This window comes from Ambystoma mexicanum, chromosome 7q (genome assembly GCF_040938575.1).
Source record: "Ambystoma mexicanum isolate Mex_15411 chromosome 7q, UKY_AmexF1_1, whole genome shotgun sequence".
Classification (NCBI taxonomy): domain Eukaryota; kingdom Metazoa; phylum Chordata; class Amphibia; order Caudata; family Ambystomatidae; genus Ambystoma; species Ambystoma mexicanum.
Genome location: NC_090941.1, coordinates 794,744,851 through 794,759,051, shown reverse-complemented (window position 1 = coordinate 794,759,051; position 14,201 = coordinate 794,744,851). Strand labels below are relative to the sequence as shown.

At 42.3% G+C, this 14,201-nt stretch overlaps 1 protein-coding gene across 1 annotated transcript; it reads left to right on the top strand.

Moving 5' to 3' along the window:
• Positions 1 to 1,347: 1,347 nt before the first annotated feature.
• Positions 1,348 to 13,781, top strand: LOC138527761 (matrix metalloproteinase-18-like). Its single transcript, XM_069639044.1, has 10 exons — positions 1,348 to 1,516; positions 5,510 to 5,751; positions 5,860 to 6,008; positions 6,124 to 6,249; positions 8,454 to 8,615; positions 8,807 to 8,972; positions 9,516 to 9,649; positions 10,659 to 10,818; positions 11,226 to 11,329; positions 13,443 to 13,781. The coding sequence occupies exons 1-10, from the start codon at positions 1,412 to 1,414 to the stop codon at positions 13,541 to 13,543; spliced, it is 1,449 nt and encodes a 482-aa protein (XP_069495145.1). The 5' UTR covers positions 1,348 to 1,411; the 3' UTR covers positions 13,544 to 13,781.
• The last annotated feature ends 420 nt before the right edge of the window (positions 13,782 to 14,201 follow it).

The window sequence follows — 14,201 nt, the reverse complement described above, 5'->3', positions numbered from 1 at the left end:
CCCATTGTCAGGAGGTCACGATTGATGTAGTCTCCCAGAGGGTACTGCACACAATCTTGCCTAACAATCAAGATGCATTAAATGGTTGCTAATGATGAGTAAAACACAAAAGGCAGACAGCGAACCTGCCAATGGTTTATGGACATATTGAATACATGCAAGTAGCAGTAAGGGCCGTGGGTCACTGCACTCAAGAAAGTGATGGGGGGGGCTGCTGATTCATACTTTGCTGCAGTGCACATTCTGTAGCAATATTCTTACAGTCATTAAATGGGCCTCATTACGAGTTTGCCCGTCTGGGTACAACGGTACCGGTAAGCTTACCGAAACTGTTGTATCCAGACCGGCAAACTCTGAGTTGTGCTCGCGGGTGCCTTTCATTCCGCCAGGTCTGACATCATTACAACCCTGGTGGTCCCGTAATGAAGGGTGCCGGTACGGGACCGGCACCCTTCATTATGGGAGCGCCTATTACGAGGTTCCCTTTGCAGGACCCGGAACAGACGTCTGGTAAAACCAGATGTCCTTTCCGGATCCTGCGAGGGGAAGAGGGAGCTAATAACGGGCCATTTGTAAAGTGCCCTTTATTACCTCCCTCCCCATTCCCATTGAGCCCTATGGGGCCTCAAATGGGAATGGGGAATGGTTCCTTCAAGGAGGAATTACCGGGTCCTCCAATGTTGGAATGACCAGGTAATTCCCCATTGAAGGAACCCGGTATTGGAGCCCGGTATGGGGCAGCCGTGGCGCTAATAGCACCATGGCTACCTCCATACTCATAATGAGGCCCCTTGTCTTTAGAACCAGCACGGTAATGAACGGTGCTGGTGCTACAGGCATCCCCATTCACATTGAGCCCTATGGGGCTCAAATGGGAATGGGTATCACCCGACTCCGGCACTTGGGAAAGGGCAATTATTGGTCGGGCGGGGCCGGAATACCCAGGTAATTGCCCATTCGCGGGTGCCGGACTTTCTTGCAAATTTGGAGGTAGCCTTGCCGGTTTTCTGGCAAGGCTACCTCCAACCTTGTAATGAGGCCCATTCACTGAAACGCTGTGTTGAAATATGACCGTGTGCTCCAAAATATTGCAGTTGGCACAGTAATTACTAAAAAAACTATATTTTTCCCGTAGAGTACCTCCTTTGCAAGAAGGGGAATTCGTCCCTGAAACCCCTCTTCCTGGATATTAATCACGTTAAAGGGTTGCGACATCGAGGGGTTTTACCAACAAGGAGGCTCTTGGAACGCGTTTTATGTGTTTTAACTTGTCCCTGGAGGAAGCGCGAGGCGTGACGCATGCTATATCCGACAGGACCTGTATAAAAGGCGCCAGAGAGGTGGACAGGCAGACACCCAGGAGAGCTCCACATTTCCCTGAACACAAGGAACACCAAAGAGGGAAGAGAAGATGAAGTCCTGCCCGCTGCTGCTGCTCCTGTGCGCGGCTTGCACACATGCCTTCCCCGCCCTGCCTGTGACCGCAGAACCCGAGGGAAACATCGAGCTGGCCCAGGTGAGTGCTGGAACGCTTGACAGTCTCTGAAAGATAAGCATCCAAAAACATGTCTATATCATAGGCACATGTCTTAGTTTATATAAGTACCATATTTTCTGTACATTCTGTTGTTTTCCACACATTCTTCCAGATTTTAGGATGCAGGGGTTTAACTGAATTTGACTGTCAACAGCCGCCACATTACATAAACTCTGCATCTGTGCAAATGCAATTAGCATTAGAGCAAGCATTGAGCAAGTGCAAACATTTATGTTTTCCACGCGTATTTGCAGCGGGGCAAAGGACAGGGATTAGGGCAAACAGTTCCCTGATGAAAAAGGCATTTCAAGAATATTTTGTTTATTCACTACATCAATTTTTGCCCTAGTGCTAACTGTATTTAAACTGGTTCAAAGTTCCTGCAAAACCACACTGTATATAATTGTGTACGATGCATGTCACCTTTAATGGAGCAAATTCCGTTTGCAACAGATTTGCTGCTTTTATGATATGGAATGGAGAAAACAAGTAGATCCCCAAACCTTATTATGAAAAAAAATCACTGCGGCAAAAATGAAGCACCCTGCTTTGTTTATTATGTTTGCTGCGTGGTATGACAAGAAGTGTAAAGCACCAGACATATATGCATCTACAGTCTGATCATTTCGGTCCTGCAGCAAACCCGCTTTTAGATAAAATGGCTTGTGTCAAAACCTATTTGCTCCATTCCGTATTATCAAAGCATTTGACCAATTTTTAGCACTAGCCGACCAGTGACTATTAATGTTGTGAAGTCAGGGTTGATCTACATTTTAATGTAAAGTTGTTTACACAGCAACACCTCTACCTCCACCAGCTCGGTAGCGAAAACCTATTTGGACTGGCCTCCCTCTGAGGGATTGCAATGCACGTTAGGAATTTACAAGAACATGCATGAGAGCTTAGAAATGTAACTATAACACCTTAACCACAATGCACCTTATTGTTTAAATAGGAAAAGATGTGAGATGAACATTAGAATTGCATATCCCGAGGGGAAGCAGGCACCTTAAAACACATCTAAAATGCTACCAAACCAAAATGAAAAAAAAAATCAAAACAATAAATCACACTAATAAAACTGAAATTGAAGGTGAAAGGACTAAAGATTTTCATTTGCAGTCACCCGGCAGCCATCTCTCATCTGAAGGAAGGGCTGATCATTTTGGCACCTTTCCTAGCAAAAAACCCTATGCAGCTGCCCAGAACGACCTTGCAGAACCAATCCTGACTGAAGGTCGCTTTCCTCAAAAGGAACATGGTGTGTTGGAGTTGAAGTGGTGGCTGGGGGCTAGGGGCAAGGATGTCATTTGGGGGTCACCAGAGGTTGCACTAAGCTCTCCCTTGCTACCCCTATGGTTTCCCTTGCTACCCCTAAAATAGATATATTTTTTAATGTTTTATTTTTTTAAATCGAAGTTCCTGGGCTGTGGCCAGTGCCATATGGCTCTTTGTTTCTGGATTGGCTAGCCTTTTTGTGCAGGCCTCTAAAAAAAATAGGAGGTTCCACAAGTTTAATCCTTTGAGCAGTGACCCTAAATAAGAAAGAATAATAATAACAAATAATTTGTCTGCTGGAATTCTATACAATAATATTCTATAATCATTAAAGGTTTATTTCAGGCACACTTCAGGGGGTTATTAACTGATTTAGTCAATTCCTAAACACCTCAAATTCACGACACAGACAAAAACTGTTCAAAAAGCATTTAGACTAGAATAAGCATCCATTTCGCACTATGGGCCTCATCACGAGTCTGGCGCTAACCCTTAAATGCGGTGGTAGTGCTATTACCGCCGTATTTAAGGGTCCGCCAGATCATGGCTTTGGTGGATTTCCCCCCAGCTCTGAGCTGGGGGGAAACCTTCAGCAAATTTGATGATTTTTGGCGCTATTACCGCCGGTGGGAAATCTGCCGGCGGAAATAGCGCACATTTTCCCCATTGGGCCCAATGGGAATGAGAAATTCCCGAATGGGCCCATTGGGGAATGGGCACTAACAGTTCCGCCAAACCCGTGATCCAGTGCTAATAGCGATGGGGGTTTGGCAGTAGGGCTAATAGCGCCGGTGGTAATAGCGCTGGCGCTACCGCCCAACTCGTGATGAGGCCCTATGTATTTTGCTTTTCGCAAGTTGCAGTTGTAGAATGTTTTTTTTTGCCATTGTCTCTGTTACAATCATCACGAGACATTCCATCTCAGTGTCCTCTGTCACTTGACAAAATCTTTGTGCCTAAAAGGCTGTGTACAGTGTAGAAATGTTTGACCAAAGCATTGATTTTATTGTGCCACAATTAATGCTTTGTTGTAATGTGTCTATCTTTCCTATCTCCATGGCATGCTGTTCAGGATGTTTGTTTACATGTACGAGGTAAAGAGTGCACAGAGTAAGGGATGGCATGTGAGTGTGCTACTTTCCCTGCGCTACTCTAAATTCTTTAATACACAGTTATGAACCCTCCGAATGGTATGTATTTTGCCAACCTTTGAGGTGATTCACACAGGCTTGACACGTGGCCAACTTTGCACCAGACCTGCAGATGAACTGGCCTACTGTCACATCTCAGTTACCAGTTTAATGGTATCCACTATAGAGTGTAATTTGCTTTCTGACTTTGAGAGCATTCTGACATGCAATTGCTCATTTTACTATAGACAGTAAGATAGCTATAGTGGTAAGATAGCTCAATGAGTTGAGCGCTCGCTGCTGCGATGTGTGAGTGATCTGCAGGTTTCAGGTTCCAATCCCGGCAAGGCCAACTCAACCTTTCATCCTTCTGAGGTTGATAAATGAGTACCAACACAGGTCAGGTGATATTGTATGTATATTAGTTCTATATAAAGCGCTTAAGTGCTATATAATAACATATCGTTATCATTGCACTTGGACGTCTGCTTGCATTCACAGTTATTTGGTAATATGGGCCTATAAACACTGATTAATGATACATATGGTGATCCATTCTTGTATGAAATGCATATAACATTACAGAGATATCATAACCATATTTTTCGTAGTGTACTTAGAAACAAGGGTATGTGATGCCACTTCCTATTTGTCAATGGTTGAAAAGTCATGTTCCATCGCTTCTCGGAATGTCACTTCGGGGTGGGGGTCAAATGGCATCACTTCCTGTGATGTCAGAGGTCAAGGGTCGTGTGATTTCACTTCCGCTACCCCTGGCATTTTGGTGAAATGACGTCCCTGGATAGGGGGTTGCCTGCAGTCTCAAAGCTTGATTTGGACATGTAGTACGATGGAACATTAGCCTATTAAGTTCCCTCCGCTTTCCTATATGAGTCCAGTGACCTTCAGCACCTACTCTAGGGTCTTGTGCAGAGATTGGAAAAGTGGCTTAAGCAGGGGTGGACTGGGAACCAAAAGAGGCTCTGCAAATCATTTTCAAAGTGGCCCCATATTACACATTTTGAGTAAGCCCAACCCTTTTCCTATGAGAACATGTGGAAATAAAATGGCCAAGGCTGTAGAGGCCTGCGGGGTGATCTCCAGAGTTCCATATAGGCCAGTCCTACCCCTGTGCTTGAGGGTCAGCCAGTGTATTTTAAAGTGAATATGGAAGTGAATAGGAGTGAAGCCGTCGAATATCCAGAGTCCCCTTACAAGAATATATGTGGCGCACAGGCACAGGCAGATCATATCAGAAGAAGAAGAAGAAGAAGAAAACAATAGCCCACATTGGGGCTGACTTGCAAAAGCGCTTTACAATTGCTCAATCGCAAAACGCTTTGAAAATCAGACCCATTGAAGCTGTACTACAGCGCTTATGGTTTGCAATGTTTAGGCGGCGCTCCAGTAGACTGCCCTCAGAAGAGAAGCCTGGTTAACCCAACAGCATGTATGCCAATGCAATGGAACGCATGGAATGAGGACTGAGGTGAACTATAGGACAGGAAGCCATACTTGCACCTTAAGAACCACATTTCTAAGGTGCAGCTTCTTTTTCTCTCAGGAATATCTAAGGAAATTCTACAGCCTCAACACAGATGGAACACCCGTTGCAAGAAAGAAGGGCAGCCCTTTCTCTAAGAAGCTTCAGCAGATGCAGGAGTTCTTTGGCCTGGAGGTGACCGGGAAGCTGGACTCCAACACCTTAGAAGTGATGCACAAGCCCCGGTGTGGAGTTCACGATGTCGGTGAATACAGCCTTTTCCCTGGTCGTCCTGCATGGAGAACAACCGCTTTGACCTACAGGTAAGAAAACAGCAAACACTTTTTTTGAGTTAATGAAATCCTTAATTTAATTGTTTGAGATTGTACGAACACAACTAACTTATCTGCTTTAATTTTTATGTAAAACAGAATTTTGAACTACACTCCGGACATGGATCAGGCAGATGTGGATACAGCCATCCAGAGAGCCTTGAAGGTCTGGAGTGATGTGACCCCGCTGACCTTTACCCGGATCTACGATGGCACAGCTGATATCCAGATCTCCTTTGGAGCAGGAGGTATGACTAGACTGGTGTGCAGAGGTCATCCTGTCCTGTGTACTCTATGAGTGTATACCATGCCTCAGCTCTGTACTCCTGCAGATGAAGCTCATCTCCCATTTTCTATTTCCAGTGCATGGTGATTTCTACCCGTTTGATGGCCCTCATGGAACCCTTGCCCACGCCTTCGCCCCTGGGAATGGGATTGGTGGAGACGCCCACTTCGATGAAGATGAAACCTGGACTGAAGAGTCAGCTGGTAGGTGATACCCATATCTGACAAATCCCCAAATGTGCCGTACTCATCGGATTGTGTCATGGGTGAGCACAAGTTGCAAATGTGGACTGGTAGCTTTACGATTAATAAGCAGATGAGAAGCCATTCACTTAGGACACATTAAGCCCCCTTCTGATTATATCTCTTGGTGAGATTGGCCTAATTGTATTTTAATATTGATATTTAAAAAAAATGCACAGCTTTTAGGTAATGTAACTATTAAAGTGTAGACAATACATTGATACAATTTGGTGCACAATATTGTGTGAACCTTTTCATGCCTGCGTCAGATTCATCGTCTAGAACTTTTTTATTTAGAAGAACACAACTTCATGAATAGTCAATATTTAAAATCATGACCCCATAAGCATATATTTTAATTAATAAAAGATTACAGACCATGTATAAATTAGTTCTTTCAGTGTTCCCTTTGTAACACAAGCAACAATGAAGTACTAAATAAAAAGTATCTAAGCTTATAAAATGTAGTCGTGGATTTGGCTAGCGTGAGGTCTGCCTAAAGAGTCTTTTGCGTATCTAATGTATTAAACATATTTAAATGTATAACAGATTTTATTAATGGACTCGGAAAATATTTCAGATCCAATAGTTTACCTGCTAGTACATACCTTACTTCCTACATCTTCCTATATCACCATAAACATGTATCTATCCTGATAGTTATATGTCCAAAAATGCATTCTATCATAGAAAGTACATTGTCATACACTTGTATATTCTGTGGCATCCTTCATGACATGTAAGACTTTCATAATTTTTCAATTCTAATCTGTCTGATCCACATTAAATGCTGGGGTGTAGTGGACATTCTCTCTACGCGTAAGCTATCCTACTTAACATGACAGCATTTTTAATCAAAGTTAATTTGGTTTGAATCAACACTTTAACTTGTTTTTAAAATGAATGAATTTTTTTCCAGCAAAACATTTTATTGAGAATGTTTTCATTGTTTACATCAACATAGCTGTTAGACATAGATAAAGATAGTGGGCGCACCAAGGGGGACAGGCGTTCGCGCCAAAATGAATGCATTTTTATTCCATCGCCACTGAATATTAAAGTGCCTCTTTTAGCAAAAATAATGTGATTAAAATAAGAATATTCTATACAGTATTTCATAAACTGTTGTTATAAGTGTAATCAGACATGTTTTAGCTCAAAGGGAAGATACTGTCAACATGTTTTGAACATTTACCTTTGTTTGAGGTCTTGTTTGTCTCCTCGAATATACACAGCCAGATCAATTACATCAATTGCCTTTTTATTGTTGAGAACATTGACAATGTGCAGTCAAATATCCAGTACTTGCTTAAGGCAATAAGGAGCACCTTGTTCTTGCCTTCAGATTTCTTTTGTAACTTCCACATGTACAGCCCTTCTGTGCTAGGGAAATGACAGTGCTGTACCCTTGCTGGACCACTTATGGAGACTTGCAGTGGTAGGCACATGTATGCTCAGTGGCCCCGGTAAAGGTTGCCTCCAGTAGGCTTGGCCATGACTTGGAAGGCTGTTGTTAGTTCTGGCAGGTCCTGGATGACCACAATAGCCATTCCATTACCATTTGCTTATTATTGTTTGCTTAATATTCTTATGATGCTATTTGTACTATTTTTGACATAGTACTAGTGCTCATTTTACTAAGTATTTTAAAACAAATATAATCAAAATGCTAATAAACAAATACAAAATAAACACATAATCATTGAAAAAGAGGTCTGGAAGCCCCTCTATCGATGATGAACACGTCCAAATAACCTGTTCTCTGGGGAGGTGCCCACTCAGGAGGGTCCACGACCACGTTTTGGCTCAGGGTACCTTTCAAATACTAGAGATACCCACTTGCATAATAGTCTGGTACCACCCACGTGGGCGTGCCAGAACCGAAATGCTAGGCAATTCTCCTCTGAACAAGAGTACCAACAGCATTTTGCTGCTGGACTCTCCTTGCGGCTGGGACCAGACTGAGATGCAAAAGGATATCTGTGAAGGGTGTAGTAGCTGAAACGTGGTGTAGACCCTCCCGAGTGGAAGACATTCCATAGAACAGGCTGTCTGACCCATGTTCATTCTCAGTAGAGGGGCTCCCGCTCTCTTGTTTTATGCCTTGTTACATTACTGATCTCAATTTGAGGACATTTATATCTTTTTACACTTTGTTTTTTCAGGATACAACCTGTTCCTTGTGGCTGCTCATGAGTTTGGCCATTCACTGGGTCTGTCTCACTCCAACGACCGCAGGGCCCTGATGTACCCGACCTACTCCTACACCGACCCCACCCAGTTCCAACTTCCCCAGGACGATGTTGATGGCATTCAAGCCATTTATGGTGAGCTGAACTCAGAATCCTATAATAAAACGTATGCTTATGACCAAGAAATCCTATGTTATTTAAACTATTGTTGGCTTGTAATGATATGCAAGCACATGTTTAAAAGGTTGGCCTCTTTTATTTGCATCAATTTTGATCACGTAATATTTCACATTGATTCTGAAAGAGTCTACTTTTCCATTTGTTAGGTCCATCTCCAAATCCCCTCCCAAGAACACCACCTCCTACTAATCCGACTACCACAACTACGCCAACAACTACCACTCCAACCACCAGCCCATCCAACTGTGACCCAGCACTTGTTTTTGATGCCGTCACTACATTACGTGGAGAAACCCTTTTCTTCAAAGACAGGTAAATATTGCATGCGACAAATGATTCATTCCCACCTTTCACTTTAAAATATAATACATTCGGAAAAGATGAAAATGGTTAGATTCCAAAAATGCATAATTTGCCAAAATCCTGGGTGTTAAATATGTAGGGAACAATCATGAAGGCTTTCTTTATACCTTTGGCTGTGCTTTGTTAATGACCACGTATGAATGATGTTTTGTTGGCTGCACCTCAACCCTCCACACCTACCTGAGCGATTGGCTACTTGATGACAAATAGGTAGGGTTCATTGAATTGGTCTCAGCGGAAACTGTTGGATTTTGACCTGATATTTGCCTTAGTGTGGACTGTCAAATGACCTTTATTTCGCTGATCATTATCACAAACTCTCCCCAACTCCTCTTGGCAAAATAGCATTTGTTTATCTTTTCGTTTAAAAAGAATCTGTCCAGCCTTACTGATAGACTTTGCTAATTAAACATTGCACTGATTAAATGAAACTAATTGATTCGCCATTTTTGTCATTCTAATGAACCTTTAAACCTTTATTTTCTCAAACAGCTTCTTGTGGCGTAAGATCCCCAGGGCCTCAGAGGTTAATAAATATACAATTGCATCATTCTGGCCATCTTTGCCATCTGGGATCCAGGCTGCTTATGAAAATCAAGAGAAGGACCAGGTGTTCCTCTTCAAAGGTATGTGCATGTTCAGTGATGATTTAAGTATGCAATTCACCAGTTCGAATCTAGGCAGGGCCTACTCCGCCTTTCATCTTTCTGAAGATGATAAATGGAGTACCATTACACTGGCTAGCAATAGCAGCTAGTATTTCAGTGCTTAGAAGTTGGAGTAATCCAGCATGAAACACCACGCACAAGATATTATTATTATGTAAGTGTAGTCCGGTATTGATAACAGCCTGCCCTTATTATTACTTTCGGTCTATGGTATGTGTTTGAGTAAAACTCATATTCTATCAATGTAATTAAATCACTCTGAATTTACAGAGAACATTGAGATTTGACATTCCTAATCTACGCTATCTGTAAAACAACAACCGTTGATGGAATGAATAAATGTAGCAGCTAAATAATTCACTAAACACTTCCCAGAGCACTACATTGAGGAATGAGTATATGTGTATACATTTAAAAGTAGTGGAGTATAGAACTGTGAGCCCTTCATCTAGAAATGGGCCAGCACCATAGAGTGAAAGGCAATGAGATGGGGTCATAATCCAAGAAGATATTTAAAACATGTGTAATAAAATTCATGTTGCACCAAGGCCAGAGAAGCTGCAACACATACTGGCTGGTCGCTTGGCATCAGTTTCATCTTTGTCCAGCAATGATGTTTAGCCAGGAACACTTTGCATGTTGGTGCATGTGGGTGTATGGGTACTGTGGACCTAGCATTAAACAGTTGAGTGATTATCAAGCTACAACTGAATAGAGTTGACTCTGGTGAGTTGACTCTGGTGACATCTTATCAGTTGCAAGCTTGAGGAGAAGCAAGCTGAGCTCTGTGCTGGCTGTATTCCACTCAGATGTTTCTATGATCTTAAGACACAGTTCAGGAGTTGCTTTGAAACAGGCATGTCTCCTTGAAACGGAACCATTAATGCATGTGCTGCGTGTGCTGTAATAAAGATCACCCTGAAACTGCCATTGTTGCTAATGGTCACTTCTATCTGTTTTTTTCAAGGATACAAATACTGGGCTCTTCAGGGATTCGACATACTGCCAAGTTACCCTAGAAACATCTACAAACTTGGATTCCCAAAAACCGTGAAGAAGATCGATGCAGCGGTGCATCTTCAGGACACCGACAAAACCTTCTTCTTTGTAGCTGATCAATACTGGAGGTAAGGATAATAGAGTGTCTGGGTTCAGTTTCCATAACATATATGTGTTTTCATGTGGATCACATGCGCTATTGGATCGGTGGCCTGTTTTTGAAAGCTGTTCAGTGGACTGTGCTGCCCACATCTTAAGTCTTGATTAAAATAGCAAATGGTCACTTTTCGAAGAAGAGTGTTTGCTCATCGCTAATCTTTTGAAGCATTATGTTTTTTTTTTCTTTAGAATTACTAAACTGTACACATTTCTCCATTGTGCATTCTCTAAACAGAGATGAAGGCAAATGTATGTCTTTAAAGTGGCATACTGCACAGCAATTAAACTATGTTTCATTTTAATGCTGTTCCTGCTCAGCTGAAACCCAATTTTTTGGTTCACAGACACTATTTTTGTCCCTAATCTCTTCCTATAGTTATGACGAAGCCCGCCAGACCATGGACCAAGACTCGCCAAGGAGGATAGAAGATGACTTCCCAGGAATTGGCCAAAAAGTTCATGCAGTTTTCCAGGATAACGGTAAGCAGAGGAATCCGTTAAAACCATCGAGATCATTACACAACGGGGTCCTGTAAAGCAATGGTGCTAGACCCAGGCGGTAAATTACCGCCTGGGTCGTACTCTTACTACCATGGTCTAAACTATGTTTACACCATGGTGGATGGCGGATTTACCGCCCCATTCCAAGGTGAGTGGGGCGGTAAATCCCCATTTCCCATTTTACCCTTCCTCATTCCCATTTTTGCCCCATAGGGCATAATGGGAGTGGGGAAGGCGCTAATTACGCCACCGTAAATTACAGTGGCGTAATTAGCACCATGGTCCCTTAGCCCCATGGATTTTAACGCCTGCAAAAAGCAGGTGTTAAAATCACCATGGCGCTAAGGGACCTTGTAATCAGGCGTTAAGGGTCGGCACCGTTTATGGCGCCGTTAACCCCTTAACGCCTGACTCGTAATGAGGCGGTGCATCACATATTCCATTGATTCCGGCCATGGGGGAGTATACCTGATATTCTACAAGTGGATCTGTAGTTTAACTGTTTATATATGCTTATGGTTAATGTAATAATGTATAGATATGCACATTAGTGTTGTGGTCATACAAAGCTATTGGCAAACACCTGTGCACAGTTTTCCTTCGCAATCTGTTTAATTACAGAACATGAGCAACTGTATTATTTTCAAGAACTACAGGTGGTTAATGTTATAGTGATGTTGGGATTATGTTTACAGTGACTGGGCTTTGGGATTGCATTTTAGGATGACAAGTTGACCGTCGTAGATTGTCTAAAGCACACGTCATCACACCATGCACACCTCTGGCTCAACCAAATCGTGCCCTTGGAAGATAAAGAGGAATTAAAATGCCTTATGGTGTACCTAAGGGCATCCAGGCAACAACTTAAAGAGCCCTGGAATTAGAGATGACTGCCACGGCGCAATGGCCTTTAATGCGCAGGCATTGCTTCATGTAGTCCCCCCAAGAGCGCCACACGTCTGTGAGCATCGCTTGTGAAGGTCCTTACAAGACACTCAGAGCGTTCTTTTCGTGTATGAACAACTCTGAATAGATGTTTTTCCTGATTTTTTATTAGCACTGGATCATATACTTGACAGTGTATATACCCTTAAACTGGGGTTTAAATCAGAAACAACGTAATGAGGCTGTCTTTTGAATACATTTTAATGGCGTGTTCATGAAATGGTCTCACATTACTGCTTAACCATCAAGGTCTCTATTAGGCAAAATAATTGTCCACTAAGACAGCAAAGCCATAGGATGATACCAACATGTATAAATACATCACTTGATAAGAGAGAGAGATCGCATTTGAATGTTGATTCACAACATTTCTAGCAAGATGCACCACTCACTTTCCTTTGGCGTGGCCGCTGTGTTATTGATAATATTATCAATAAAAGGAAACAACAATGTCAGAAATATTCAGCATCAAAGGCCAAGACTAACAATTGCCTCATTACACGGTAGGCGGAGGACCAAGGTGCTATTAGTACCTTGGTCCATGTCGGTAAAATACAGGCACCGCCTTGGTGGAAAGGGGAATTAGCGCCCTATTCCAAGGTTGGCAGGGCGGTAATTCCCCCTCCCCCATTGCCCTTCCCCATTCCCATTTTTGCCCCATAGGGCTCTATGGGAATGGGGAAGGCGCTAATTACGGTGCCGCAAATTGCGGTACTGTAATTAGCACCCTGGTCCCTTTGCGGGTTGGTTTTTAACGCCTGCTAAACAGCAGGCATTAAAGTACCTACCCGCAAAGGGACCTAGTAGTAAGGCGGTAAGGGTTAACGGTCACCGGTACCATTACCGGTGACCGTTAACCCTTACCGCCTTCCGTGTAATGAGGCCCATAGACTTTCCTGCGATATGATCTCTTATAATCGACCAGTGATACACATGACCTGTACAGTGGGCCATGGAAATGAACCCTCTCCTCTCAACCTTGTATAAAGGCAAATATCACCTGATACAAATCATTGTGATCCCTACAATGGTGTGGGTTGTGGGAAAGTTTGGAATGAGGACGTTTATTCTCAACCACTATTATTTAATAGTAGTCATGTGTGATACACTTCTATTGTACAATAACACATGTAACTTTTCTTTGTAGGACTTTTGTACTTCTTCAGCGGGCACAAGCAGTTTGAGTTCAGCATGAAGTCTAAGAAAGTCACTCGCACACTGGAGACTACCAGCTGGTTGGGATGCTGAGAGGACTTCAGAATCCCATTGGGAGCAGAGAGGAGAACATACTTCAAAATCTTTTAAGATTATTTCTTAAAAATGTTATTTTTTCCTAACAGCACCGGTTTAATTTTCAGGAAATGCTCAGAAAATGTGTTATTTATTTCTGGTATATATGTTTTAACTAATTTATTATAGTTTTAAGTTTGTACAGCATATTTGTATATTTCTCAAGTAATAATAAATTATTTGTGGTCAAATATAATGACTATAACTTTGTCATGATTTCCTAATGTCAATAGATAAATGCAGACCTGAGCTGGTCCTTCTAGGATAAAAGAGCTTATTGAGCAACATTGGTACCCATAGTGGTAGGTAAAAATGCCTTGCTACTGCGGTCTTTTCACTAACTTGCATCCCGATTTTACCCCAAAGGATTGAATAATGGGGGGAAATGTTGCTTTTTAAAGAAATTATGTAGTAAAGAAAAACTGGTTAAAAAGCCATAACATGTAGAATCCATTCTGTATGGTAAAACATGAAAAACATGAAATAAAATTCGATAGATGGTTGTCAGGTCACCAGTAGTGCACATAATTAACAAATTAATCTTTTAAAATGTGCTCAATACCAGAGACCAGTCTCGAAGCGTGGGACCAGAATTCAAACCTGTGTTGTTCTGCTT